Below are 27,700 nucleotides of genomic sequence, written 5' to 3'. Positions count from 1 at the left end.
CAAAGAACCAGTTTTACTTTATTTGGGAGTTTCAATTGAGTACAAGATAAAACAAAATAATTAAACCTTCCACGATGTTGGTATATGAATATGATCCAGATAATACAATAAAAAAAATAAAAAAAAGTTGATAATGGATATATGAATAAATGATGACAGCTGGATAGGGTAGACTGTGGGAGAGATTTCCAGTTCTACATATATCTGAATATGAACAGGAACTACCAAAACCCCTCTTAATGTCCATATCACATTTCCAAAGATGTTCATTTTATACATGCTGTTATATTTGAAGACCTCCTTATCCTTTATCTGCACAATCTCCAGAAATATTCAATACTCTAACTCCTTGGCTATGGTGATGTTCCTCTATCAACAAAGTCATGTAGAAAGTAAAAAAAGGGTAGTGCTGCTTGATTTAATTTCTTGTGCAAGCTGTTTTAAACATGAAAACACCCAGGTTCCCCAGGATTGGCAATAATCACGTTTGAGTGTCATATTACAAAATGCTAACATCGGCAGAAAGACAAAGATCAGCAGTTAGCAATGCTTCTTAAATGCAGTCATTTCCACAGTGTAATATGTTTAACTGTCTTGTGGGTTATCAGAATCTGAGTTGTTAAAATCAAACATCAATTTAAAACAAATGAAATGTTTAGCGGAGCAATAACTCACAAATCGGACATTTTAACATACTATTTTAGGTTAATCTTCAGCCCTTTAAACAAATGCCATTTTACATACAAATGTAAACATTTACCAACATTTTCTCGTCAATGGGGCAGTTCAATTGTGTTTAGAATAAAATACGTATATACAGGGTTGGGGGGGATTAAGGAAATCAATCTACCAATCTATAAAATCCATGAAATAGGCACCTACTGCTGCATGCAAACACAACTCCGATCATATTGGCTCAATCTAGGAACAAATAAGTTGTTGTTGTATGGTCTGTGAGAAACCAATAGACAAAAAGCATTTCGCCTTTAGCATGTAGTGGCTGCGAGACCAGGGGGATTCAGATGACACCATCAACAATAAGACAAGAGTACACATGAAACCCATGTTGACAAGAGGCTGGACCTCCCATATGATTGTAATGTCGTGAGTGTCTAGGTGGGCACAGTGATCTTGCGGGCCAGCAGAGCCAGCAGAGCCAGCTCCACACAGCCCTGGGCCTGTTCCAGTGCCTCTGCAGCCTCTCTGGCAGAGAAGCCAGCTGTCTGGATCCTCTGGATGTGCTCAGCCGGAAACTGTTCGGTAACGGGATGTGGAGCAGAGAAGAGAGGGGCTGGAGAGGAGGAGGGGTGTTGGGGGCCCAGGGCCTGAGGTGAAGTGCGGGGCGAAACGCCGGAGTCGTCCTCAGGTGAACCCACAGCCATGGACAGAGGGCTTCGCTGTGTTGGCTCAGGATGGAGGCTGGGAGTGTCTGGGTTGTCAATGGCAGAGGCTCTCCCGTCTGCCACGCCCCTCCCCTGCTGCCCCTCAGGGGGCTCCCTGAACTCCAGGTCTGCTTGGAGTGAAGAGGGCGAGGGACTTTGGACCTCAGACACAGTCCCTCTGTTTTTACTGGCATCTAGCCCATACCCGTCAGCCCTCCTTTCCCCCCTGGAGTTGTCTGGACACTGTGGTTCTCCCTGTCCCGCTCCTGGTTCAGCCTGTGCCCTGTTCCTAGTCTCCAGGCTCTGCTCCTGTGCAGAGGTGCCTGGCAGGACACAGTCAGGAGGAGGCCCTCCGTCAGACATAGCAGCAGCATGGTTGGCTTTGGCATCGCATGGTTCTGCACCAGCTATAATGGCAGTAGAGGGGGAGAGTTGTGTGGTGTTTTCAGGCATCAGGGTTTGGGGCTCTGTGGTGGGGTTGTGGTTGAGTCCGTCAGCGTCCTGTCTGTGTGAGGGGGAGCAGGAGGCACTACGGTCCTGGGGGGACAGGCCACAGCTGTTAGACACCAGCAGCTCATGGAGCTCCCTCAGGGCCTGGGCCAGAGACGGGATCTGGTCTGAGTTGGGACAGCGCTCCCCCTCTGGCTGGTCCCTCTCTGATTGCACAGTGCTCTGGGAGGAGACAGGGGGAGAATCCATCTCTGCAGATGTGGATCCAGAAAGACAGGGCTCCAGGGTGAGTGATGGGGGATTAGAGATGGGACGGTGGGAACCCCCTTCTCCACTCTGCTGACTTGGGTTACTCAGACATATCCGGTGATCTGTGGTGGTGACTGACATGTCCTCCTGCTGCTCCATGGGCTGAATTGGGAGGCTTTCCTCTGGGAGGGGGGACAGGGAGCCATTCTCTGCCTTCTCAGAGCCACACATCTCTGGAGGGATCTGACTGTCTGAACCTCCCAGGGTGGGAGTGCCAGTCACATACTTGTCTGCAGGAGGGGCGCATGTGGACAGATCCTGAGCCGGGGGAGTGGGGGTGGTGGGTAGGAGTGGCTGGGTGGGGTTGGTAGGGCTTGGGTCTGAGAGAGGAGACTGTTGGGCTGTAGGTGCTATGTTCTGGGCCTGGGATGAGGGCCCAGGGATGGGGAGACCCAGGAAACCAGGTTGGGTTTGGCTCTGCCCTGGTGTTGGGGCCCCGGCCTGGCGCATGTAGGCTGGAGCAGACTGAGAACGGTCCAGGGCAAGGCTCCGGGGGTGACCGGGGAAAAGGGGGGAGGACAGGGGCATGTTGTTCGGGGGTTTGAGCGTTGGGAATGGTGGGGATTCCGGTGAGGTAGTTTGTCCACCTGCAATGTGAGGGTAGAGATCAGTTTTAGAATGTAACAGTAGTTGAACAACAATTGAAACCAGCTATGGACCAAAACACTCTTGCACACAACATGCATAGTTTGTCCATGCCAGCTTCTGAAATGAAACATGACATTGAAATGCAGAGACCTTAAAAGGGATAGTTTGAGATTTTAACCACTTCCCCAGAGTCAGATGAACTCGTGGATACCATCAAATCAAATTTATTTGTCACGTGCGCTGAATACAACAGGTGTAGACCTTACAGTGAAATGCTTACTTACAGGCTCTAACCAATAGTGCAAAAAAATTGTTTTTATGTCAATGCATCCAGTATAAAGGAAGTTAGCATTAGCACAATGACTGGAAGTCTACAGGAACAGCTAGCATGCTTCATTGCCAAAATCTCTAACAATCCCTTTTAATCAGTGATTGCATCCTCTACTTTTTAAAATAAGTTGAAAAACATGGTAAATACTATTGACCATTTATCAAAGGATTTATTCATATCGTACCAATATTTGGTTTTTCACCAAAAAGCCCAAAATCCAATTTTGCAACAGAAAAGACAATATGGGTGATGGACTTAGCATTGATTCTCTCTGTAGGTTTGCAGTACCTGGTTGGTAAGGCCCTCTCCAGCTGTCTCCCCAAATGCATCAGTGCTGTCCTGCTCAGGGTTAGGCCACACACCACACATCATGCAAAGGGACGCAGAGAGTTAGCACTCGAACACAAAGCATGCACCGCGCTGTCAGACTGTTCACATAGTGGTGAACAGTGTCAGCCAAGATAACTTTATTTGACCTATGACCCTAGAGGTCACAGAGTGATCACAGGACCTGTCAGAAATCCTCCTCCATAAGCTAAATTGGTCCGCAGAGTGATTTCAGTTTATTTTTTTTACTTATTTAAAGAAGAACTGTTAAACCAAATGCATTTACAGAACCAAACAGACTAAATCCAACCACAGATCAGGTTTTGATTTCATACCTAGGTCTGATTTATAAAGCTTATTTTTGAGGTGATGACATGCAGTGATCATGTATGTGACAGAATCAGGGGTTGGAACCAGTTTAGGGAACAGAACCAAAACAGATTTTTTTTCAAGGGATTGAAATGGAACCTGGAACGAAAGTGATCCATACTGTTCCGGAACAGAACCGTTTAATAACATTATTTTACATTCCATACTTTTTTTTCTAGTCCCACAACAAAACGCCTATTCAAAGCCAACACTCTGTCACTCAGAAATGTATTCCATCGTCTGCCTGCAAGCTGGAAGTCTTACTCTGTGCGTGTTTAGGCAACCTTCCCCTCCGAAGCATAGGCTACAGTACTGGCGTTACAAGCTCGATTCAGAAGATGGGGAGAGATTTTTAATTAGCTAGAGGGCGAGAGATTTTTAATTAGCTAGAGAAGAATGGATTAACTTTTTAAAATGGTAGTTAAGGATACCATAGGCCTAGTTAACACTTAACGTTGAATTTATTACTTACAAAAAGGTAAGACGTGTTTTTATTCTGGTGTCGCTCTGCACACACAAGCAGTTAGCGAGCTAGATCAAAGTACATTTAAAGTCCCTCCATTGAAGCTGCTCCTCTTAGGTATAATTCTGTCGGCCTAATTCAGATAAGATGCCTCAACCCTCGCTCTCTCCCCACCTGCAAAATGTTGGTTGCATCTTCACCATAAGCAACACTTGACTGTCCATCACGCATGTAAACAACTAGCTTGCCTGCTCTATCCGCACTGATTGGTGAAGTAATTTAACGAGCTAAACGTAAGGAACGATCTAAACCGGTATCTTTTTTGGGGTTCGAACCAGTTAGGAAGTTTATTTTGCTGGTTGGAATGAAACCCCCCCCCAGAATTAAACGATTGGAAAATAACTTTGGTTCCAACCCCTGCTGAGAATGCTGATGACTGCAGAAACAGGGCTCAGGAGTAAAGAAGCTAAATGCAAATGTGCTTTCTGGCTCATGTCTCTGCTGCAGTAATGTCGACTGCTTTAGAGTGTGCAGGCAGAGCTTAGGAATCACCATAGCCCTCTCCCAGACCGCGTTCCTTACCGCTCTCCTGTACAGATCTCTGAAGTGCCTCTGCCAGCTCTCGGTCTGCGATCTCGTCTGGCTGGGCGTCCTCGCGCCCCTCGGGCCCGTATGCCAACCGGGCACACTCTGGCAGCTCCGCCTCAGGCAGGAAGCGGGTCTCTGTGCCCGTTGTCCCGATCAGCAATGTGTTCTTCTTCAGGTCAATGGAACACTGAGGTAGCAGGATATATAGACAACAGTAGTTTAAACACTGGGATTAGTTAGGATGTCATTTACAGTGCATTCAGAAAGTATTCAAGACCCCTTGACTTCACACATTTTGTTACGTTACAGCCTTATTCTAAAATTGAGTTTTTTCCCCAGTCATCTATATAAAAAAAAAAAATTAAGCTGAAATGACATTTACAAAAGTATTCAGACCCTTTACTTGGTACTTTGTTGAAGCACCTTTGGCAGCGATTGCAGCCTTGAGTATTCTTGGGTATGACGCTACAAGCTTGTATTTGGGGAGTTTCTCCCATTCTTCTCTGCAGATCCTCTCAAGCTCTGTCAGGTTGGATGAGGAGCATAGCTGCACAGCTATTTCCAGGTCTCTCTAGAGATGTTTGATAGGGTTCAAGTCCGGGCTCTGGCTGGGCCACTCAAGGACATTGAGACTTGTCCCAAAGCCACTCCTGCGTTGTCTTGGCTGTGTGCTTAGGGTCGTTGTCCTGTTGGAAGGTGAAACTTTGCCCCAGTCTGAGGTCCTGAGCAGGTTTTCATCAAGGATCTCTGTATTTTGCTCCATTCATCTTTCCCTTGCTCCTAACTAGTCTCACAGTCCCTGCCGCTGAAAAACATCCTCACAGCATGATGCTGCCACTGTGACGACCCTCCCACTCTGTCTGCCGAATTCTCTCTCTTTGCTCTCGTTTTCCTTAATAGGATGTCGGTGGGCGGAGCCGGGAGTCGTCAGCGAAATGGACTCGAGTGTGTCCTGGGGATAAATACATCTTTCCCCCATTAATTGAGGAGACTGTCCATGCAGACACACTATTTTTGGTTGTGGCATTTTGTGGCTTGTTTATTTTGGCACCTCAACACTGCTCATGATCACTATCTATGCACGTAACCAGTGATTACTGACTACACACACACACATACACACACACACACACACTTGTTAATTGTATATCATTTAGTCAATAAATATATTTTTGTTATTCCTCGAACTCTGTGTTGTCTCCCTTTTTGTTATGGGCTACTAACCAGTTCGTGACACCACCACCATGCTTCACCGTAGGGATGGTGCCAGGTTTCCTCTAGATGTGACACTTGGCATTCAGGAAAATGAGTTAAATCTTGGTTTCATCAGACCAGAGAATCTTGTTTCTCATGGTCAGAGTCCTTTCGCTGGCTTTTGGCAAACACCAAGCGGGCTCTCATGTGCCTTTTACTGAGGAGTGGCTTCCATTTGGCCACTCATCTATAAAGGGCTGATTGATGGAGTGCTGCAGACATGGTTGTCCTTCTGTAAGAAACTCTGGAGCTCTGTCAGAGTGACCATCGGGTTCCTGGTCACCTCCCTGACCAAGGCCCTTCTCCCCTGATTGCACAGTTCGGCTGGGCGGCCAGCTCAAGGAAGAGTCTTGGTGGCCACTGTGTTCTTGGGGACCTTAAATGCTGCAGACATTTTTTGGTACCCTTCCCCAGATCTGTGCTTCGACACAACCCGGTCTCGGAGCTCTACGGACAATTCCTTCGACCTCATGGCTTGGTTTTTGCTCTGACATTCACTGTCAACTGTGGGTCCTTATATAGACAGGTGTGTGCCTTTCCAAATCTTGCTTATAAATTAGCAAACATTTCTAAAAACCTGTTTTCGCTTTGTCATTCTGGCGTAGTGTGTAGATTGAGGATTTATTTTTATCAATTTTAAAATAAGGCTAATGGAAGGGGAAAAAAATGGAAAAAGGCAAGGGGTCTGAATTCTTTCTGAATGCACTGTATACGTGGTCGTGTTCATGGAAATGGAGGGACAGGTACAGGGATCTGACCTGATGTCTCTTGAGCATGTCCAGTCCAAGCAGCATGTCCATAGGTTGGTCTTCCAGGATGGAAAAGGAGCAAGGCAGGAAGTCCCCTTCTATCTGGACCTGAGCTGGGTAGGGAAACACACACACCTCACTTTTAGCCATTATCAGATACAGATGCTACCATCAACATTTGCTAGAGGTTTGAATATCATTTCTTTCGACAGATTAGATAAAACAAGGTAAACATAGCAGGAGCCACTTGATTGTGGAGAAATACCATGTTCTGTTTTTTCAACAAGCGCAGGCTGTTAGGCTCGTTTTCAGCCGGGTACTTTTTACACCTAAATTAACTAGGCTAATTATAAATAAATTAGCTAGTCAGAAAAAAAAAGTCTGCCAAGCCCTCTCCCACTAGAATTAACGATATGCATATTCTATCGATCTATTGATATGACAGTTGCTTGTCAGTCACAAAGTGAGCAATGACAGGGAAACACTGCTGGTTTGACAGTGCTGTCTCTTCCGCCTCTCGGTAGGTGTGTGTGTTGTGGTTGCAGTCAAATGTCTTTACACAGGGGGAGAGAGCATGAATTTGCACGTCCCATATAATGTGGTAACGATGAGTCGGAAATCCACTTGGCATATTGTTTTCTGGCACATTCATGTATTTTCTTTCACGTGCAGGAACGACAGTTTTGCCGGGAAAACCACGTGTTGGACCAGTGGATCTGGTCAGTGACGTAACTTTTCAGCGCATTTATGCATTCCAGTTCAACATCTCCCTGCTCTGTCGCTGTCTACCATTTGAAGACTACACGTGTAAATGTCATGCTATTTGTATTTGCTCAATACGATTGGCCGTTCATTCAAGCACACCACCACACTCCTTGCGAGTCAACTTCGAGCACGCGAGCAGTACATGAGTTGACGCCTTCACACCGCACACGCGAGCTGTCCAGAGCAAAAATAAAAATCCACCATCAATCTACTAGCTGAGCTTTTTTTATTTTAGGGAAAGGGATTAACAAAAGTAAACCTTAAATAAGTTTACATACTAGCAAATTGCTGGCTACTGTTGCAAAAAGAAAGCTCCAAAAGGACACCTAGCATTCATCTTGGCTAGCCTAGTTGATATCTCTTTTGGAACGTTTATATTTAAAGGGGCAGCATCCTATTTTCACATCTTCTCAAAATGACATACTTTAGAAACAAAAACGAATGCAATTAATACATTTCTAATGAGAGCAATGACTTGCATTGCTAAATTATTACACCGTTTTTAAATACAATAATAACCAGATGTAGCCAATTAATAGCTTGATATAGAAAGAGCATGCCAACTGATAGACCCTGCATGACCCCAATGCATTTAAAAACACCATGTTTGGGCCAGTATGAATTCTGTTCGGGCCAGTAGATTTTTGTTGGCTAACTGGCCTGAAAGGGCCAGTGGGATTTATTTTTATGTTGGACCCTGGCGTGTTTCATATGCAGGCATGGTGCTGGAGCATATGACTTACATGTAAATGTAAGCATAGGCCATTTACTGTGCTTTGACAAACAGAAAGCTGACCAATTTATAAAAAGGTGTCAAACTGACTGATCTCATAACCTTTGCCATATGACTTAACTGTAAATGTAAGCATAGGCCATTTACTGTGCTTTAATTGACAAACAGAAAGCTTGACCAGTTTATAAAAAGGTGTCAAACTGACTGATCTCATAACCTTGCCATTCATAAATCATACAACGTAGTTATATGTCCATGGTATCGCGTCGGGACAAGTTACTTCAAGATTTTCGAAATTAACTCTAGTACTTGCCATACGGTCCTGACAAAGGGATACTTAGGGATTTTGGCAATGAAGCCCTTTATCTACTTCACCAGTCAGATTAACTCATGGATACCATTTTTATGTGAAGGAATTTAGCGAGCCAATGCTAACTAGTGTTAGCGCAATGACTGAATGTCTATGGTCTCTACTAGCATGCTAGCAGTTACCATAGAGTTCGTCATTGTGCCAACGCTAGTTATTGCCAAATCATGAAGTATCCCTTTAAAGTGAGTGACTTGTCAGTAGCATACCGAATCTCATCGGTAAGAGACACATTCATTTGGCTTCAAAAATATAATCAAATCAGAAAGGGGGCAAATACTTGTTCACAACACTGTATGTGGTATTTTCTAAGATATTGACAAAGGTCTACTTATCTAATCAAAGTATTGACAATGGAGTAGTCAACTGCTGCTTTCTGTGTAGCAAAGCCCATCTTTAACACCTGCTTCATTCTTCAATCATACCTGTATTGCAGATGGTTGAGAAAATACACGACATGACCAAAAGTATGTGGACACATGCTCGTCGAACATCTCATTCCAAAATCATGGGAATTAATATGGAGTTGGCTCCCCCTTTGCTGCTATAACAACCTCCACTCTTCTGGGAAGGCTTTCCACTAGATGTTGGAACATTGCTGCAGGGACTTGCTTCCATTCAGCCACAAGAGCATTAGTGAGGTCGATGTTGGGCAATTAGGCTCGCAGTCGGCGTTCCAATTCATCCCAAAGGTGTTCGATGGGGTTGAGGTAGGGCTTTGTGCAGGCCAGTCAAGTTCTTACACACGAATCTTGACAAACCATTACTGTATGGACCTCGCTTTGTGCACGGGGGCATTATCATGCGGAAACAGGAAAGGGCCTTCCCTAAACTGTTGCCACAAAGCTGGAAGCACAGAATCGTTTACAATGTCATTGTATGCTGTAGCGTTATGATTCCCCTCCACTGGAACTGGTCCGAGCCTAGCCAGAACAATGAAAAATAGCTCCAGACCATTATTCATCCTCCATCTAACTTTACAGTTGGCACTATGCATTCGAGCATGTAACATTCTCCTGGCATCCGCCAAACCAAGATTCATCCATCGGACTACCAGATGGTGAAGCATGATTCATCACTCCAGAGAACGCGTTTCTACTGCTCCAGAGTCCAATGGCGGCGAGCTTTAGACGTTTCCACTTCACAATAACATCACTTACAGTTGACCGGGGCAGCTCTAGCAGGGCAGAAATTTGACGAACTGACTGTTGGAAAGGTGGCATCCTATGACAGTGCCATGTTGAAAGTCACTGAGCTCTTCAGTAAGGCCATTCTACTGCCAATGTTTGTCTATGGAGATCGCATGGTTGTGTGCTGGATTTTATACACCTGTCAGCAACGGGTGTAGCTAAAATAGCCAAATCTACTAATTTGAAAGGGTGTCCACATACTTTTGTTTATATAGTGTACCTCTTAATAGGAAGCTTGAAGCCTGTGGAAGTCAGCAGACTCTTACATGATTCATTAAAGGCCCAGTGCAGTCAGAATGAAGTTTCCAGTGTTTCAGCCATTTCATATTGTAAAACAGCTGATGAAACTAACACTGGAAGTGTGAAAAAATGTGATCAGTGTTCTTTCCTGATAGTTGCTGGTTGAAAATACAATATAGCATTAGAATGTACTACAGGGCACCAAAATGGAACTTGTTTGGCAAAACTTTCGTAACCCCCGAGGTGGCCTGTCTGGCAACCTTTTCTATTTGGCTGGCTACTCCATGTGCTTGTGGAAAACACTGCCATGTTGTGCATCCTTAGGAAAGGTTCTCTCTTTGAGACATGACCTATACCCACCCAAGTGTACTCTGCCAATGATCTTCTGGGTGCCCACTCCCTTGGCGATGCCAGCCCACCGTCGGTCCACCAGACGCATGATGTTACAGCGCTTGGCACACGCCTGACTCATGATGGTCATCTGGGCCCCTGGATGAGCGGGAGCAGGCAACGGAAGAGAGAGAGAGAGGTGTGAGAACAAATACAAGGAAGAGCTCTACCAACTCCATGAGAACCCTTTTTCAAATCATGCGAGAATTTTTCTTCATTTGATCTGGAATGGCAAACCAGTTAAAGTTAAAACAGGAATATTTATATAATGAACATGATTTGAGGGTTACATCTTAAATATTAAAAGGCATTAAACCTTCCTCTTAAAGCCTCCATTACACCGAAATGATATCCAAACTGGTTTTCCAGCAGGCTACTTAAGCCTTGTTTTAAGTGACTCAAAATCACATTTTTTGGCATATCTGATTCAAATATGTGTTTCTTTTTCCTGCAGTCTAAACAGCCAAAGAGCACATGGAATCAGATATTTTAAGTCACATTTCAAACCCCCTTTGTAGGTGGTTTGAAATCAGATACAAATCTGATTCCTGGCCATACGACTTGAATGGTGAAATCTGAATTGCCCTCAACTTATTTCTAGACTTATTTGGCATATCTTGTTGCTTGCTAGCTACTGGGGTAGCTAACAAGCTTGTTAATTGCTTACAAACAAATGAGTGAATGTGCTAGAAAGCTAAACAGCTAGCTAGTTGATTTCTATGGCTAGCCAAAAAGGACTCGTTTTGAAAGTTGGATCATCTTAAAAAAAGTGTTCTTGCACTATGATTTTTAACATTCAACGCAACTGGAGGACCGTACGTACATATCCCAACCAGAAGCCATGGATTACAGGCAACATCCGCATCGAGCTAAAGGCTAGAGCTGCCGCTTTCAAGGAACGGGACACTAATCCGGACGCTTATAAGAAATCCTGCTATGGCCCCAGACGAACCATCAAACAAGCAAAGGGTCAATACAGGATTAAGGTTGAATCCTACTACACTATGCTCATCGGATGTGGCAGGGCTTGAAAACTATTACGGACTACAAAGGGAAACCCAGACACGAGCTGCTCATGGACGCGAGCCTACCAGACGAGCTAAATGCCTTTTATGCTCACTTCGAGGCAAGCAACACTGAAGCGTGCACGAGAGCACCAGCTGTTCTGGATGACTGTGTGATAACGCTCTCGGTAGCCGATGTGAGCAAGACCTTTAAAAACACTGGTCAACATTCACAAAGCTGCAGGGCCAGACAGATTATCAGGATGTGTACTCAAAGCATACGTGGACCAACTGGCAAGTGTCTTCACTGACATTTGGAACCTCCCTGACCTAGTCTGTAATACCTACCTGTTTCAAGCAGACCACCATAGTCCCTGTGCCCAAGGAAGCGAAGGTAACCTGCCTAAATGATTACCGCCTCGTAGCACTCACGCCGGTAGCCATGAAGTGCTTTGAAAGGCTGGTCATGGCTCACATCAACAGCATCCTCCCGGATACCCTAGACCCACTCCAATTCGCATACCGCCCCAACAGATACACAGATGACGCAATCGCACTCCACACACTGCCCTTTCCCACATGGACAAAAGGAACACCTATGTGAGAATGCTATTCATTGACTACAGCGCAGCATTCAACAACATAGTGCCCACAAAGCTCATCACTAAGCTAAGGACCCTGGTACTAAACACCTCCCTCTGCAACTTGATCCTAGACTTCCTGACGGGCCGCCCCCAGGTGGTAAGGGCAGGCAACAACACGTCTGCCACACTGATCCTCTACATCGGGGCCCCTCAGGGGTGTGTACTTATCCCCTCCTGTACTCCCTGTTCACCCACAGCTGCGTGGCCAAACATGACTCCAACACCAACATTAAGTTTGCTGACGACAACACTGGTAAGCCTGATCACCGACAACAATGAGACAGCCTATAGGGAGGTGGTCAGAGAACTGGCAGTGTGGTGCCAGGACAACAACCTCTCCCTCAATGTGAGCAAGACAAAGGAGCTGATTGTGGACTACAGGAAAAGGTGGGTCGAACAGGCACCCATTAACATCAACGGGGCTGTAGTGGAGCGGGTCCAGAGCTTCAAGTTCCTTGGGGTCCACATCACCAATGAACTATCATGGTCCAAACACACCAAGGCAGTCGTGAAGAGGGCACGACGACAACTTTTCCACCTCTGGAGACTGAAAAGATTTAGCATGGGTCCCCAGATCCTCAAAAGGTTCTACAGCTGCACCATCGAGAGCATCCTGACTGGTTGCATCACCGCCTGGTATGGCAACTGCTTAGCATCTGACCGTAAGGTGCTACAGAGGGTAGTGTGTACGGCCCAGTACATCACCAGGGCCAAGCTTCCTGCCATCCAGGACCTATATAATGGGCGGTGTCAGAAAAGCCCATAAAATTGTCAGACTCCAATCACAGACTTTTCTCTGCTACCGCACGGCAAGCGGTACCGGAGCACCAAGTCTAGGACCAAAAGGCTCCCACCCCCAAACCACAAGACTGCTGAACAAATAATCAAATGACCACCGGACTATTTACATTGACACCCCCTCCATTTGTTTTGTACACTGCTGCTATTCACTGTTTATTATCTATGCATAGTCACTTCATCCCTACCTACATGTACAAATTACCTCAACTAACCTGTACCCCTGCACATTGACTCGGTACCGGTACCCCCTGTATATAGCCTCATTATTGTCTTGTTATTATGTTACTTTTTATAATTTTTTACCTGAGTTAATTTGGTAAATATTTTCTTTACTCTTCTTGAACTGCACTGTTGGTTAAGGGCTTGTAAGTAAGCATTTCACGGTAAGGTCTACACTTGTTGTATTCGGCGCATGTGACAAATAGTTTGATTTGATTTTGATTTGAACTGGGAAACATCCATGGCAGGCATTGTCGTAACTGTAGCTTGTTACATAATTTATGAGATATTGGAAGCACGAGCAACACCAATCAGCCTACACCACTGTGCACACACCTGTCGTTACTTGACAAATGAGAGTAGACATGTCGCCAAATGATTCCTGTCTGAACACACACAAATCTGATTTGGTCCCTTGTAACTTTTGGACAGTCAGTATCCCAAACCGGATTTGAAAAACAAAACTAATTTGAGCATTAAGGACTGGAGTGTGAACATTGCTTAAGAGGCACATCCAATGTTCAAAAGGGGTGCTTTTTGCCGTTATACAGATTAAAACCAACCATTTCCGGTGGATTGAAAATAAATCCCTGTTTAAAGTATTCAATTCCAATTTCATCCTCCAGAAGAGGCAGAACAATTACAGCAAATAACACAGCTAAACTCCAATGTACTTAGAGAAAATACCAATTTTCTTGGGGAAAAAAATGTATAAGGAAGGTATCATGTTTAAAAATTACACTGTAAATAAGGATGGTAAAATGGTCACACAAGCTATTAACAAAGGTGTATGGAGATGTATGCTCAATATAAAAGTATAACCAACTCTTCGCAGCTCTGCTACAAAAATTAGGCAAATGCTCAAAAGAAAAAAACAATTAATGCATCTGCCTCCACAATGAAAAACCATGCATGGCTTAAAATGACTAGTACGAATCGTAAAATGTATCAGTTTCACTTAAGGTTGAGAGGTTTGACAATTATTCTGCATAAAAATGTAAGCTAGTTTGAAACAGATTTTTTATGTCCCAATACCATGGCATCGGGTTTATGAACTGATATAAAAAAAAAATGAAAATTGAAAAAGAACAGATTGTGTCAATTTAAAAACATATATAAAATTCTCGCCACAAAAATAATGCTCAATATTTGGGGCATTGAAAAGTCAGCCCTGTGCAGACTGCCACAAAACAACTGAATCAATAGATCTCTTTTTGTACTTCAGTGGCTCACTTTGAGTCAGGTCCAGGAGTGTTTGTTAAGTCATAATGACGGTGTTCAGAAGGACCTACAAACAAACAGTACTGTTAGGAGATCTGAAAAACCACCACCAATCAATGGGAAATATGATTATACACTTAGGTAAAATATTTCATTTTAGGGCAATCGCAGTAGAAATGGTACAAATGTAGAGGTTCAAGACCCTCGTAAGACGTCACAGCAAAATAGGATGTATTGCAAAAGGAAATTGTAAAATGATAGTGTACTGCGAAAGAAGGGTTAGTCTGTGGATATCAGTGTTGGAATTAAGATTGGAGTGATTTGATTAACCGATACACTTGGAGTCCAGTGCGATTAGGAAATACACACACTACCGTTCAAAAGTTTGGGGTCACTTAGAAATGTCCTTGTTTTTGAAAGAAAAGCACATTTATTTGTCCATTAAAATAGCATCAAATTGATCAAAAATACAGTGTAGACATTGTTAATGTTGTAAATGACTATTGTAGCTAGAAACTGCTGATTTTTAATGGAATATCTACATAGGCGTACAGAGGACCATTATCAGCAACCATCAATCCTGTGTTCCAATGGCACGTTGTGTTAGCTAATCCAAGTTTATAATTTTCAAAGGCTAGTTGATCATTAAAAAAACATTTCGCAATTATGTTAGCACAGCTGAAAACTGTTGTTCTGATTTAAAGTAGAAATAAAACTGGCCGCCTTTAGACTAGTTGAGTATCTGGAGCATCAGCATTTGTGGGTTCAATTACAGGCTCAAAATGCCCAGAAACAAAGACCTTTTTTCTGAAACTCGTCAGTCTATTCTTGTTCTGAGAAATGAAGGCTATTCCATGTGAGAAATTGCCAAGAAACTGAAGATCTCGTACAACGCCGTGTACTACTCCCTTCACAGAACACCACAAAATGGCTCTAACCAGAATAGAAAGAGTGGGAGGCCCCGGTGCACAACTGAGCAAGAGGACAAGTACATTAGTGTGTCTAGTTTGAGAAATACACCTCAAGTCCTCAACTGACAGCTTCACTAAATAGTACCCGCAAAACACCCGTCAACAGTAAAGAGGTACATCCGGGATGCTGGCCTTCTAGGCAACAACAAAAAAAATCGTGGTCAACCGAGTGTCGTCTGTTTTCTCGACCAATCGATTGGTCGAAATGTTTAAACGTGTATTTGTTCATATAGACACATCCTATGTGTTTTAATCAAATCAACTTTATGCACTGAACTTGCTTTAAACGCACTGTTTGATGAAATAATTAAGACACACAAATGACTACAGGGAGTCCGACCGCAATTGATTTGATTGTGCCGGGCTCAGACTTGCTGCTCTGTGTAAAAAAAACAAAAAACGACAGCGAGTGACTGACTAGCACCCGTTGTCTCCCTCTGCTGCAGCGACCACCACAGAACATAAACAGTATTTATAGTGCTGTTCGTGTTGCTGAAGCTGCAATATAATTTAGTATTTTCTAACTGAAAAGTTATGTTACCGAAATCCCTCATATGTTTAGGAAAACAATTCCCTATTCCCTTAACCGTTGCTCTCTTTACGTGACACATATATGCATCACATTCATGAGACGAATAGGGCGTTACCTATAGCATATCATAATCACATCATTAAATTGGTTATAAACGCCGAACACGTGACAGCAAAATGTATGTAGAGGATGTGACAAATAAAACTTGAAAATGGAATGTTTACTGGTTGCTCAGGTAAAGGAATCAAATGTGTGGAATAAATTTGACTAGTTGAAGAAAATACTGGAAGTCAAGAAAAATAAGGAGCTATTACGTGTGCCAAACGCGTGCTGTTAGATTACCATGTAATTTTTCCTGACTGTTTGGGACACTTTAAACATTACAACAACCAGAGTCTGTTGTAATGTTGTTGTTGTGTTTTGCAAAGGCTAAAAACAGTTGTGAATGCAATTGCCGAAATGGAACGGTTGATTTATTGTTTATGCTAATTATTCAAGGTTCGCTTTGTTATTTTATTTTACTTGATTGCATTTCAAATCATGAATGACTCGTAGCCTGTGTGATGACATGAACGAATGAATGATTACTTGTACATGCTACTGTATCTATCATTGAAATATAGGCCTAAGTATGTTAAGACTATTTTAGGCCTAGAGCTCGATGGTGGTTATACAAGGCTTCAAGGTCGAATTGCTGCAAAGAAACCACTACAAAAAAACACCAATAATAAGAAGAGACTTGCTTGGGCCAAGAAACACGAGCAATGGTCATTAGACTGGTGGAAATCTGTCCTTTGGTCTGATGGAAACAAATTTGAGATTTTTGGTTCCAACCACCATGTCTTTGTGAGACGCAGAGTAGGTGAAAGGATGATCTCCGCATGTGTGGTTCCCACCGTGAAGCATGGAGGAGGTGGTGTGATGGTGCTTTGCTGGTGACACAGATTTATTTAGAATTCAAGGCACACTAAACCAGCATGGCTACCACAGCATTCTGCAGCGATACACCATCCCATCTGGTTTGCACTTAGTGGGACTATCATTTGTTTTTCAACAGGAAATGAACCCAACACACCTCCAGGCTGTGTAAGTGCTATTTAACCAAGAAGGAAAGTGATGGAGTGCTGCATCAGATGACCTGGCCTCCACAATCACCCGACCTCAACCCAATTGAGATGGTTTGGAATGAGTTGGACCGCGGAGAGAAGGAAAAGCAGCTAACAAGTGCTCAGCATATGTGGTAACTCCTTCAAGACTGTTGGAAAAGCATTCCAGGTGAAGCTGGTTGAGAGAATGCCAAGAGTGTGCAAAGCTGTCAAGGCAAAGGGTGGCCATTTGAAGAATCTCAAATATATTTTGATTTGTTTAACACTTTTTTGGTTACTACATGATTCCATGTGTTATTTCATAGTTTTGATGTCTTCACTATTATTCTGCAAGATAGAAAATAGTAAAAATAAAGAAAAACCGTTGAATGAGTAGATGTGTCCAAACTTTTGACTGGTACTACATATGGATGATTCATAAAGCCAGGCACATTTAACAGTTAGGATATTGATTATAGACCTAATTAAGATGGGGTTTCACCTCTCCTCACTTTTCATAGACAATTAACGCAAGGTCTGTTTTCTCATCTCCCAACTCCGCTGCTGCCTCTGCACTGTTCTCAACACCAATTTACATTTACATTTAAGTCATTTAGCAGACGCTCTTATCCAGAGCGACTTACAAATTGGTGCATTCACCTTATGATATCCAGTGGAACAACCACTTTACAATAGTGCATCTAAATCTTTTAAGGGGGGGGTTAGAAGGATTACTTTATCCTATCCTAGGTATTCCTTAAAGAGGTGGGGTTTCAGGTGTCTCCGGAAGGTGGTGATTGACTCCGCTGTCCTGGCGTCATGAGGGAGCTTGTTCCACCATTGGGGTGCCAGAGCAGCGAACAGTTTTAACTGGGCTGAGCGGAAACTGTGAACCAATATGCTTGCTAACTTTGCTATTATGCACATAGCAACATTGGTCTAGGAAAAGGCGCCAATTCAACAGCGCACTGACATTTCAGAACTGTGGACAGCGACCGCTATGAAACGTGGGGGAAAAGCCTGCTCCAGAGCGCTCAGGACCTCAGACTGGGGGCGACGGTTCACCTTCCAACAGGACAACGACACTAAGCACACAGCCAAAACAACGTAGGAGTGTCATTGGGACAAGTCTCTGAATGGCCCAGCCAGAGCCCGGACTTGAACCTGATCTAACATCTCTGGAGAGACCTGAAAATAGCTGTGCAGCGACGCTCTCCATCCAATCTGACAGTGCTTGAGAAGAATAAGATTAACTCCCCAAATACAGGTGTACCAAGCTTGTAACGTCATACCCAAGAAGACTCGAGGCTGTAATCGCTGCCAAAGGAGCTTCAAAGTATTTTGTCTGAATACTTATGTAAATGTGATGTTATTTGATAAATTAGCAAAGAAAATTACCTGTTTTTGCTTTGTCATTATGGGGTATGGTGTGTAGATTGATGAGAAAAAACGTATTCCAGTTAAGAATAAAGCTGTAACGTAACAAAATGTGGACAAAGTCAAGGGGTCTGAATACTTTCCGAACGCACTGCACGCACACAGTGAACAAAACATTAAGAACACCTCTTTCAATGACAGACTGACCAGATGAAAGCTTTTATCCCTTATTGATGTCACTTGTTAAATCCACTTCAAATCAGTGTAGAAGAATGGGAGGAGACAGGTTAAAGGAGGATTTTAACCCTTGAGACAATTGAGACATGGATTGTGTATGTGTGCCATTCAGAGGGTGAACAAAATATTTTAAGTGCCTTTGAAAAGCGTATGGTAGCAGGTGCCAGGCACACCAGTTTGTGTCAAGAACTACAATGCTGCTGGGTTTTTCACGCTCAACAGTTTTCCGTGTGTATCAAGAATGGTCCACCACCCAAAGGACATCCAGCCAACTTGTCACAACTGTGGTAAACATTGGAGTCAACATGGGCCAGCATCCCTGTGGAATGCTTTCAACACCTTGTAGAGTCCATGCCCTGACAAATTGAGGCTGCTCTGAGTGCATTGGGGGGGGTGCAAAAGTTTTGTACACACACTGAAGAGAAATATAAATGCAACATGTCAAGTTTCATGAGCTGAAATAAAATATCCCAGAAATGTTCCGTACGCACAAAAAGAATCAAATTTTACATCCCTGTTAGTGAGCATTTCCCCTTTGCCACGATAATCTGTCTCGCTGACAGGTGTGGCATATCAATTAAACGGCATGATCATTACAAAGGTGTACCTTGTGCTGGGCCACTAAAATGTGCAGTTTTGTAACAAAATGCGACAGATGTATCAAGTTGAGGTAGCGTACAAATTGGCATGCTGACTACAGGATTGCCCAGCAGAGCTGTTGCCAGAGAATTGAATGTTAATTTCTCTACCATAAGCTACATCCAACGTCGTTTCAGAGAATTTCGCAGTACATGCTGATGTCAACGTTGTGAACAGAGTACCCCCTGGTGGCAGTGGGGTTATGGTATGGGCATATAAATATATAAAAAGGGGGATTAGAAATGATGCAGGTAATGTTATTTGATAGACTTCAATTCTATCTGCTAATTTCATAGGAAGGGGGGCATGAGAGGAGAAGTAGGAAAGAGCAGGCAAAAACAGATGGGGCACATGTATGGAGTGCGGGCAAGCAAGTTGGAACATTTTTTTTTAAATCAAGAGATGTCAGAGGTGGTAGAGAGAATATGAGCATGTGGATGAAAGAATGGGAAATAGGAAGGAGGAGCCAAAAAGGTTTACAGAGAATTGTAAAATATGGCAGACTGAACAGTAGTGGATATAGCTGGAATATCATCATAAGAGCAAAGCTGTCAAAACTAGCCAAGGAAAACTGTACTAGACACCACAAAACAAAAACCCTTAACTGAATTGTTTCCCTATTGCCCTAGTCAAAGTAGCCTATGCTTTGCACTGAGGAAGAAAATATTAGTATGCATTACCTGAGTCAACAAAAGCTTTCACATGGTACCCGTTGACTATACAGTTGATGTACAGCATAACCACCTGGCCAAAGCTCTCTGGGGCCTCCTCCATTGCAATGGTCATGTTCTCCTCTACGTTGTGCTGCCTGAAGTACAAATTGTGTGTGATTATGTAAGGAAAGCAATTGTACATGAATACCTACATTTCTCAAATAGTTTAAACAGAGGGCAAAATTCAATACGTAAACTAGTACATTGTTTCCAGAAGAGACCCTGACTGAGGCCGTCTCTGACTCCAACCCTTCCCTTTCCCCTCTTGGCTGTGTGAGTACCTGATGTCCTCCTCTATCTTGGCCTGGGCCTCCATGTCAAATGGGTCGGCAGTCAGAAGCCGGATCCTCTCCTGCTCTCTGCGAGCCCGATCCTGCTGCTGCTCCAACAGCACTTTGGTGAAACGCTCTACGGGAGGCAGTCAGAAACATGATTAGAGCTCCTAGTTGAACACTTAAAGGGATACTTCGGGATTTTGGCAACGAAGCCCTTTATTTTCCCCAGAGTCAGATGAATTCATTGGTAGCATTTTTATGTCTCTGCATCCAGTATGAAGGAAGTTAGGGGTAGTTTCGCCAGCCAATGCTAATTAGTATTAGTGCAATGGCTGGATGTCTATGGTATCTACTAGCATGCTAGCAGTAACCATAGACTTTCAGTCATTGCTCTAATGCTAGTTATCAACTTCCTTCAAACTGCATGCAGAGACATAAAAATGGTATCCATGAGTTCGAAGGTTACGTATGTAACCACGGTTATGTGAGCTATTTGGGTCACTCCAATATATTGGCATCACTCCGCGGCGGAGGGATACATCCGAGGTGAGGATTTACAGATTTACTCCTGTGTACACCTGTGTCACGGCTGGGGTCCGCCCCTATATATAGACCCCATGGCCGCGACACACTTTCGCTACATAATTTTTGAGGCGCCTCTAGCACCGTAGAGGATTGGAGTGATCCAAATAGCTCACATAACCGTGGTTACATACGTAACCTTCGTTATGTTTCACTATATTGAATCCCTCCAATATTGGTATACCCATACCAGATTAGTCGGTGCTAGAGGGACCTGGCCAGCCAGCGGCGAAGTCCCAGCGTGGGACCGAGACGCAGGGCCATCAATGTGGAAGGGGGACCCGGTACAGTCCCCAGAAGGGGACGCGATGCCCAGGACCGCTGAACCAACCGCAGAGGGAGGTGACACATTTACCCGATAGGTGCAAGAGGAAGCCCAGCTGGCCGCAGCACAGATATCAGCGAGGGGCACTCCTCTCAGTGGAGCCCAGGACGCAGCCACACCTCGTGTTGAATGTGCCACCACAGATTCCAGCACTGGCCTGCCAGCCCAGGTGGTATGCTGTCGTAACCGTTTCCAGTGAGAGCCTCTGCTTTGATAGCCCAGCCCCCAGGACTCTCTCACCATAGCAGACAAAGAGCTGGTCTGTTGTTCTCACTGACCGTGTCCACTCCACATAGGCAGCCAGTGCCCTCACAGGGTACAGCATGCCGGGAGGTCGTAAGCAGACAGGATAAAAGGGATGTTCACATGCCTGTCTGACAGAACCTTTGAGAGGAATGAAGGGTTGGGGCAGAGAGATAGACCCCAGGGGGAAGAGTATATCCGGTAGCACTCAGAACTTACCGGAAGAGCATGGAGCTCACCCACCCTCTTCATGGAAGTAATCGCTACCAAGAAAGCCACCTTCATAGAGAGCTGTTTCAGGGAGGCAGACTCCAACGGGTTTGAAAGGCGGCTTAGCCAAAGCTGCCAATACCACATCCAGATCCCAGCTCGCCAGGGAGCGAGTCCTAGCTGGACGCAGGCGACAACCCCCTTCATAAACCTGGAGACCAAGGGATAGCGCCCTACTGGCCTGTCCATCCACCCCGCATGGCAGGCAGATATAGCGGCCAAATACCCTCTCAGTGTAGAGGCTGTCAAGCCCTCATCAAAGCGAGACTACAGGTATTGGAGGACATACTGCACCCCGCATGACTCGGTCACAACCTCAATACCAGTGCACCATGAGCAGAACAACCGCCAGCGCAACTGGTATGCTGCGGTTGTAGCCGGCGCCCTTGCGTTCTGCATGGTGTTCATTACACCCTCCTGTAGTCCTAACATGGACCATTGTGGGCTTGGCCACTGAACGGCACGGCCTCGGATGCCACAGAGTTCCCCTGGCCTGAGACAGCAGGTCCGGTCTTAGGGGAAGTTTCCAAGGTGTCCCAGACAACAGCGACAGGAGAAGGCTGAACCAGGGTCGTCTGGGCCAGTATGGGGCCACCACAAGCAGACGATGCTCAACCTGGTCCTGTCCAGCACAGCCTGGATCAGGGAAAAGTGGGGAATGCATAAAGCTCCAGCCCTGGCCAATCGTGAGCCAGAGCATCCAAGCCCAGAGGCCCTGGTGGCTCCGACATGGAGTACCACACGGGGCAGTGTGCATTATCCAGGGAGGCAAATACGTCTACCTGCGCCTTCCGAACTTGTCCCACAGGTGCTGCACCACCTGGGAATGTAGGCTCCAGTCCCAAGGTGGCGGGCCCTCCCTCGAGAGAATATCCACTGCCACATTCAGGATGCCAGGTACATGCGTTGCACGTAGAAACGCTCGACGTCCCTGAGCCCAGAGGATCTCCTGTGCCATAAGATAGAGGCGGTGCGACCTCAGTCCACCCTGATGGTTGATGTAAGCCACCACTGTGGTGTTGTCCATTCTCACCAGGATGTCTTCCCTTCAGATGTGGAAGGAATGACTGCAGGGCCAGCAGTACAGCTCAGAGCTCTAGTGTATTGATGTGCCTGCCGCTCCAAGGGGGTAGACAACAGCCGCTGGCCGACCTACCCTTGGTCACACCCCCCAGCCGAACTGGGAGGCGTCTGTGCTGACCAGCGGCACATCCTCAGCATCTCTACCCCACCTAAGAGAAAGGAGTGACAGAGCCACCTCAACAATGCCCTGAGGCACTGTGTGGTCACCCACAGCTGGCGGTGACGGTGGCGCTTCAGTTGCAGCCGGTGGGAGTTGAACCACCGTTGAAGAGGCAGGAGATGGAGCAGGCCCAGGGGAATCAACAACGAGGAAGCCATCAGCAAGCCCAACAGGCGTTGGCAGGTTAGGACGGATACCATCCGCCCCTGCCGAAAGTGTTCGAGGCAAGATAAGATCGCCTGAACCCTTCTGGTGGGCAGGCATGCTCTCATGAGGACTGAGTCCAGTTCCATGCCAATGAAGGCCACCCTCTGGGTTGGCGTCAGACGCCGACTCGTCATTTACAGTAATGCCCAGCCTGCCGATGTGGGTCAGGAGCATGTCTGTCTGACATAACCTGAGTACTGGTTGGGGCACAAATCAGCCAATCGTCCAGGTAATTGAGGATCAACAACCCTCGGAACGTGAGAGGTGCCAGGACAGCGTCCATACACTTTGTGAAAGTGTGGGGTGCCAAGGAAAGGCCAAAGGGAAGAACCATGAATTCGTAATTCCTCCCATTGAAAGCGAATCAGAGGTGATAGCATGTGGAACCTCAGTACCTTTAAGTACCCATTGAGGTTGCGGAGGTCCAAAATTGGTAGAAACCGTCCATCTCTTTTTGGGACCACAAAATAAGTGGAGTAGAACCCACCTAGACGTTCTGAACTCTCGATCCTGCGGATGGCAACCTTGTCCAGGAGTGAGGAGATCTCTAGCCGCAGGGTTTTCTTCAGGGGGTCGGCCACCGTGGTGACACCAAGGCCCCTGAAGGACGGGGGCCAGCACCGGAATTGGAGTCGGTACCCCTCGAGCATTGTGGACAACACCCATTAGGACCCCACACACTCCTCCCACTTTGCCCTTTGAGACCAGGAGAAGTGGCCGAGGCAGGGTGTGTCAGGGGTTTTGCCAGGACCTGTCTGTGCCCCACCCCGCTGTCGTTCCTCAGCACTAGCCGATGGGCCAGGAGAGGGACCCCACCATTGTTCGGGTGCAGGTGGGTGGCGACAGTCCGTCTGCCTTGGACCAGTGGCCTGAGGAGGCGGCATGAACCATCTCCTGCTCTGGAGAGCAGCTGGCAGACGGGATTGGGCCAGCCAGAGATAGTGCCGAAAGGTAACCACCTGCGCCATGGCACGTCCGTTGGAGCGGGCCACATCCCTCTGGAGCAGGGAAAGCAGGCGAGACACCTTCATCGCCTCCCGGAGGAGCTCCTCTGTGCCCCACTGCAGCCAGGGCAACAGTCTGCAGGTAGGCCTGCAGCAGCATGGCCGTGTTGGTAAGGCGGCCAAGAGAGCAGAGGGACCCATAGGTGGATTTCAAGTCCGCATCAAAGACTCTGGGGGGGTCCCGGCTTCAGTCACAGGTCCCGCCCTATAATCTCCCGGTCCGGGAGGACCGTGGCAGCTATCATGGAGTCCGTGGTCGGGTACTCCCGGAGGCAGAGTGACTCTGCGCCCACCCCATAACCCCATGGTCCAGTCTCTGCTGTGAGTCAGAAGCACCCCCAGGCAGAGGCCCAGCTTTCCTGCCAGGCCTCGCAGAACTCAGCAGAGATGGGAACAGATGGAGTCACCACAGTTCACCAGTTTGATGTCCAGTGCAGTGGCTACCCGAGTCAGTAGGCCCCTCATAGCCTCTCGAGCTGCTGGGGGCGATGAAGCCCCACCGCCCGGCTTCTGATGGTCTGTCAGCCCCGCTCACGGTGGTGAACAGTGCCAGCATCATCCCCCAGGAACAGCCTATCACTGGCCAACAGGGAACAGCTGTCGTCGCCATCGAAGCTATCAACCTCCTGACGCAGGGCATGGGCCCTCCGTTCAAGGTGGTCCCAGCGGTTCGACTCCTGCCCCCGTCCAGGACTGGCAGCAGATGGGCTCTGCCTGCGGTGGCTCCGGCCACACTTCCTGGGAGGGGTACTGTGGCCAGTAGAGGGACTAACAGCTCGCTGGCGCACCACTCCTGAGGGAAGGAGCTCGTCCCCAGCCTGAGCCTGGCCGACCCACTCACGCACGGCCTCCAATCGCACCAGGTGCAGGCGTTCTTAGTACACCACACAAAACAGGCATCCAGTGGGGTGCTCCACCACCCTCTCCACGTGGCTCAAACCTAGGCAGTGCATACACGAGGAATGTGGATCTCCAGGGGGGATACCACCATTACCTGTCACAAAGGAAAGCCATAAGCTCAGCCAAGCCAAGCCAGCAAGGCCACGGAGCAGGGGTCCGACGCCCTAGGAGAGCTTATGTCGTGACCCGCTTGGAGGATTTAAAAAAATATTATTACGCCAACTGCAATATTACCTAGCTGGTTTAATATCCAAGCAGTAAAAACAGCACTATATGATGTAGTAACTCCGTTAAAGAACTCCAAAGTTAATCTCTCAACGTAGTGGAAGCCCACCACGATGCTCTTACATTCTGCAGGGGAAAGAACAAGAGAAAAAAAACATTGTAGAGTAATTAGCAGAGAACCCGTGCCTATGGCGCGGTCACAGCATGTTAAGCAATTCACAACACACACAGAACAAGCCAGTCGGCAAGTTGTGTAAGGTAAATACAGTCTGTGGCAGCAAGAGCCACCAATATATTAAAGGATGCACACGAAGTCGTAGTGTAACGCTAACGAAACACAAGCACGACAAACCACGGGCAGGAGATACAGATCAACCGTGCGCAGCGAGTGGAGCACTCAAGAGGAGGGGCTGGCCATGTGGCCAGCTGCTCCAGGCTGCAAACAGCCAGTAAGTATACTTCCACACAAGATATTACACTTACCAGTGACTTACCAAACGAATTTCAGAGAATTTGTACCTCAAACCATACGGACGTCCGCCGAGAAAATGAAAGAACGTGTGTCACGCCCATGGGGTCTATATATATGGGTGGACCTCAGCCGTGACACAGGTGTACACTGGAGTAAATCTGTAAATCCTCACCTCGGATGTATCCCTTTGCTGCGGAGTGATACTAATATAATGGAGTGATCCAATATAGTGAAACATAATATCTGACTCTGGGGAAGTAGATAAAGGGCTTAATTTCCAAGATCCTGGTATCCTTTTAAGACCCATTATTCCCATTGATATCTAACCAAAGCCTTTATAATGACAAGATAATCAACACCAAAAGAGAAGGGTTGATGCTATCCCCTATCCCCACTTACCCAGGTCTCCACTCAATAAGGCCTCAGCCAATGGTGGATTGCGCTCCTTGAGCAGGGACAGCTCGTGTGGATTGGCCAAGAGCATCTGCTGCAGTAAGGCGGGGTCATCCAGACCCTGAGGAGAGGAGGCAGAGCCCGGTAGGGATGGGGGTGCAGCAGGGGGTGGAGAGCGCTGCTGTTGTGAGGTTGGGGCCTGTTGCTGCTGTCTACGGGTGAACCGTTGACTGGAACCAGAAGAAGTGCCGGGGACTGCGATGGAACTGAAGTCAATACGTGGGAGACCTGGGGGAGAGGGAAGAGACAGGGAGGGTAGGAGAGTATGAGCATGACAGAGGGTTCCAGGTTCAGTAAGATGCCAGGTAGACAACTGGGCTGAGATAACAGTGAGCCATTACTGAGGACCAATAAATAACGAAAAATGTGAGAACTGAAGTGCAAGGTTAATAGGTCTGTTAACCACTCCTGCACGCCAAACTCGCACTAGAGCAGCTGGACTCCTCCCATAATTGCAACCTTGTAACAGGGCAGAGACAGAACCGGTGCGGAATCTGTCTCGCCCAACAGTGTTGACCTTACCTGGGAAGGCTGATTGTGCTGGTGGTGGCCTTCTGTCTGCCTGTCTAAGCACCACCACATCTCCATCCTTAAGTCCATAGGTCCCTAAAGCACGGGTCAGGTCTTTCAGAGGCTGCTCTGCATATGTGATCTGAATAGAGGGAAGGGCCACAGGGGGGAAAAATAAACATTCCCTTTCCACACTGGACGAAAAATAAAAGGACAAATTAAAATGCTGTCTGATGGCCAGACCACCTCAATTAGTTAGCTAGGTTGCTAATCAAAAAGTGGCAAGCAAAACAATGGACAGCTTGACATGTAATGTTATATGAGTCAGTAGAAGTTGTGTTCTCAGACGGTTGACACATGATCATAGGCTAGCTAAGTTGGCTAATAACTATGGTACAACTAACGTTAGCTAGCGACCAGACGAACAATAAAGTTAATTCTGACAAGCAACGTCAATGTATTATTCCTAACAAGCTACTACTGTCAAGTCTGTCTGGATAATTAAAATGTTGAATTAACTAACTGGTTGATATAAAACAATCTCTTAATGTAACGTTAGCTACTAACACGTTTATGCTAAGCCAACTAGTTAGCATGTTTTAGCTAGTGGTTCACCTGAATTTCCCCAGCAGGGATTCCTGATTCTAGTTCACACAGAGCAACAAAATCTCTAAGTTCAAGCTCCGGAGACACATCGAGAGAAAATGTGATTTCCGAGCGATCATTCGGTGCGCAGAAAACGGTTACCAGCATCGCGCTTTTGGGCAGGGTCACTTGAACCCGTTAGTCACTTGCAGTTTGTTGACACTAGCTAGCGTGTTAGCAAATTTTCCGTGGCTATAATGTCAGTATCGTTGTGAACGTACAAACTTGTTTCAGTCAAACGCTCAATAAAGACAATTTAATATGACATATTGAAGTATTCACGGATAGTAGCTAGCTTGGTAAATACACCGAGGACTGCCGTGTCTTATCAAATACTGATAACTAGCCTATGTTTCTCATTGCCGTATTCTTCTTCTTCGTGTGAATTTCCGGCAGACTAGACGCTGT

The 27,700-nt window shown here is 46.1% G+C and overlaps 1 protein-coding gene across 2 annotated transcripts; it reads right to left on the bottom strand.

Moving 5' to 3' along the window:
- Positions 1-27,700, bottom strand: LOC106582762 (protein DDI1 homolog 2). Of its 2 annotated transcripts, XM_014166165.2 has the most exons (10): positions 27,263-27,699; positions 26,660-26,789; positions 26,084-26,365; positions 20,220-20,346; positions 19,906-20,033; positions 10,466-10,594; positions 6,820-6,923; positions 4,802-4,994; positions 3,349-3,399; positions 2,491-2,728 (listed from the first exon to the last, which is right to left on the bottom strand). In XM_014166165.2, exons 1-9 carry the CDS (start codon positions 27,398-27,400, stop codon positions 3,389-3,391), a joined length of 1,242 nt encoding a protein of 413 aa, XP_014021640.1. In that variant the 5' UTR covers positions 27,401-27,699; the 3' UTR covers positions 2,491-2,728; positions 3,349-3,388. The 2 variants fall into 2 exon arrangements, with proteins under 2 accessions (XP_014021638.1, XP_014021640.1); XM_014166163.2 differs by lacking the exon at positions 3,349-3,399 and having other exon boundaries at positions 1-2,728; positions 27,263-27,700.

The sequence above is a fragment of the Salmo salar genome, chromosome ssa22 (genome assembly GCF_905237065.1).
Source record: "Salmo salar chromosome ssa22, Ssal_v3.1, whole genome shotgun sequence".
Lineage (NCBI taxonomy): Eukaryota > Metazoa > Chordata > Actinopteri > Salmoniformes > Salmonidae > Salmo > Salmo salar.
The sequence above is the reverse complement of the archived record's forward strand: the minus strand, read 5'-3'. Positions and strand labels throughout refer to the sequence as shown.

Bases quoted from the DNA above. Each gene is read 5' to 3' on its own strand.
- LOC106582762 (XM_014166163.2), bottom strand. From the start codon at position 27,400: ATGCTGGTAACCGTTTTCTGCGCACCGAATGATCGCTCGGAAATCACA. The intron at 26,790-27,262 runs GTGAACCACTAG...CCCTCTATTCAG, and splicing joins TCCCTGCTGGGGAAATTCAG to ATCACATATGCAGAGCAGCC. The intron at 26,366-26,659 runs GTAAGGTCAACA...CCTCTCCCCCAG, and splicing joins AGCACAATCAGCCTTCCCAG to GTCTCCCACGTATTGACTTC.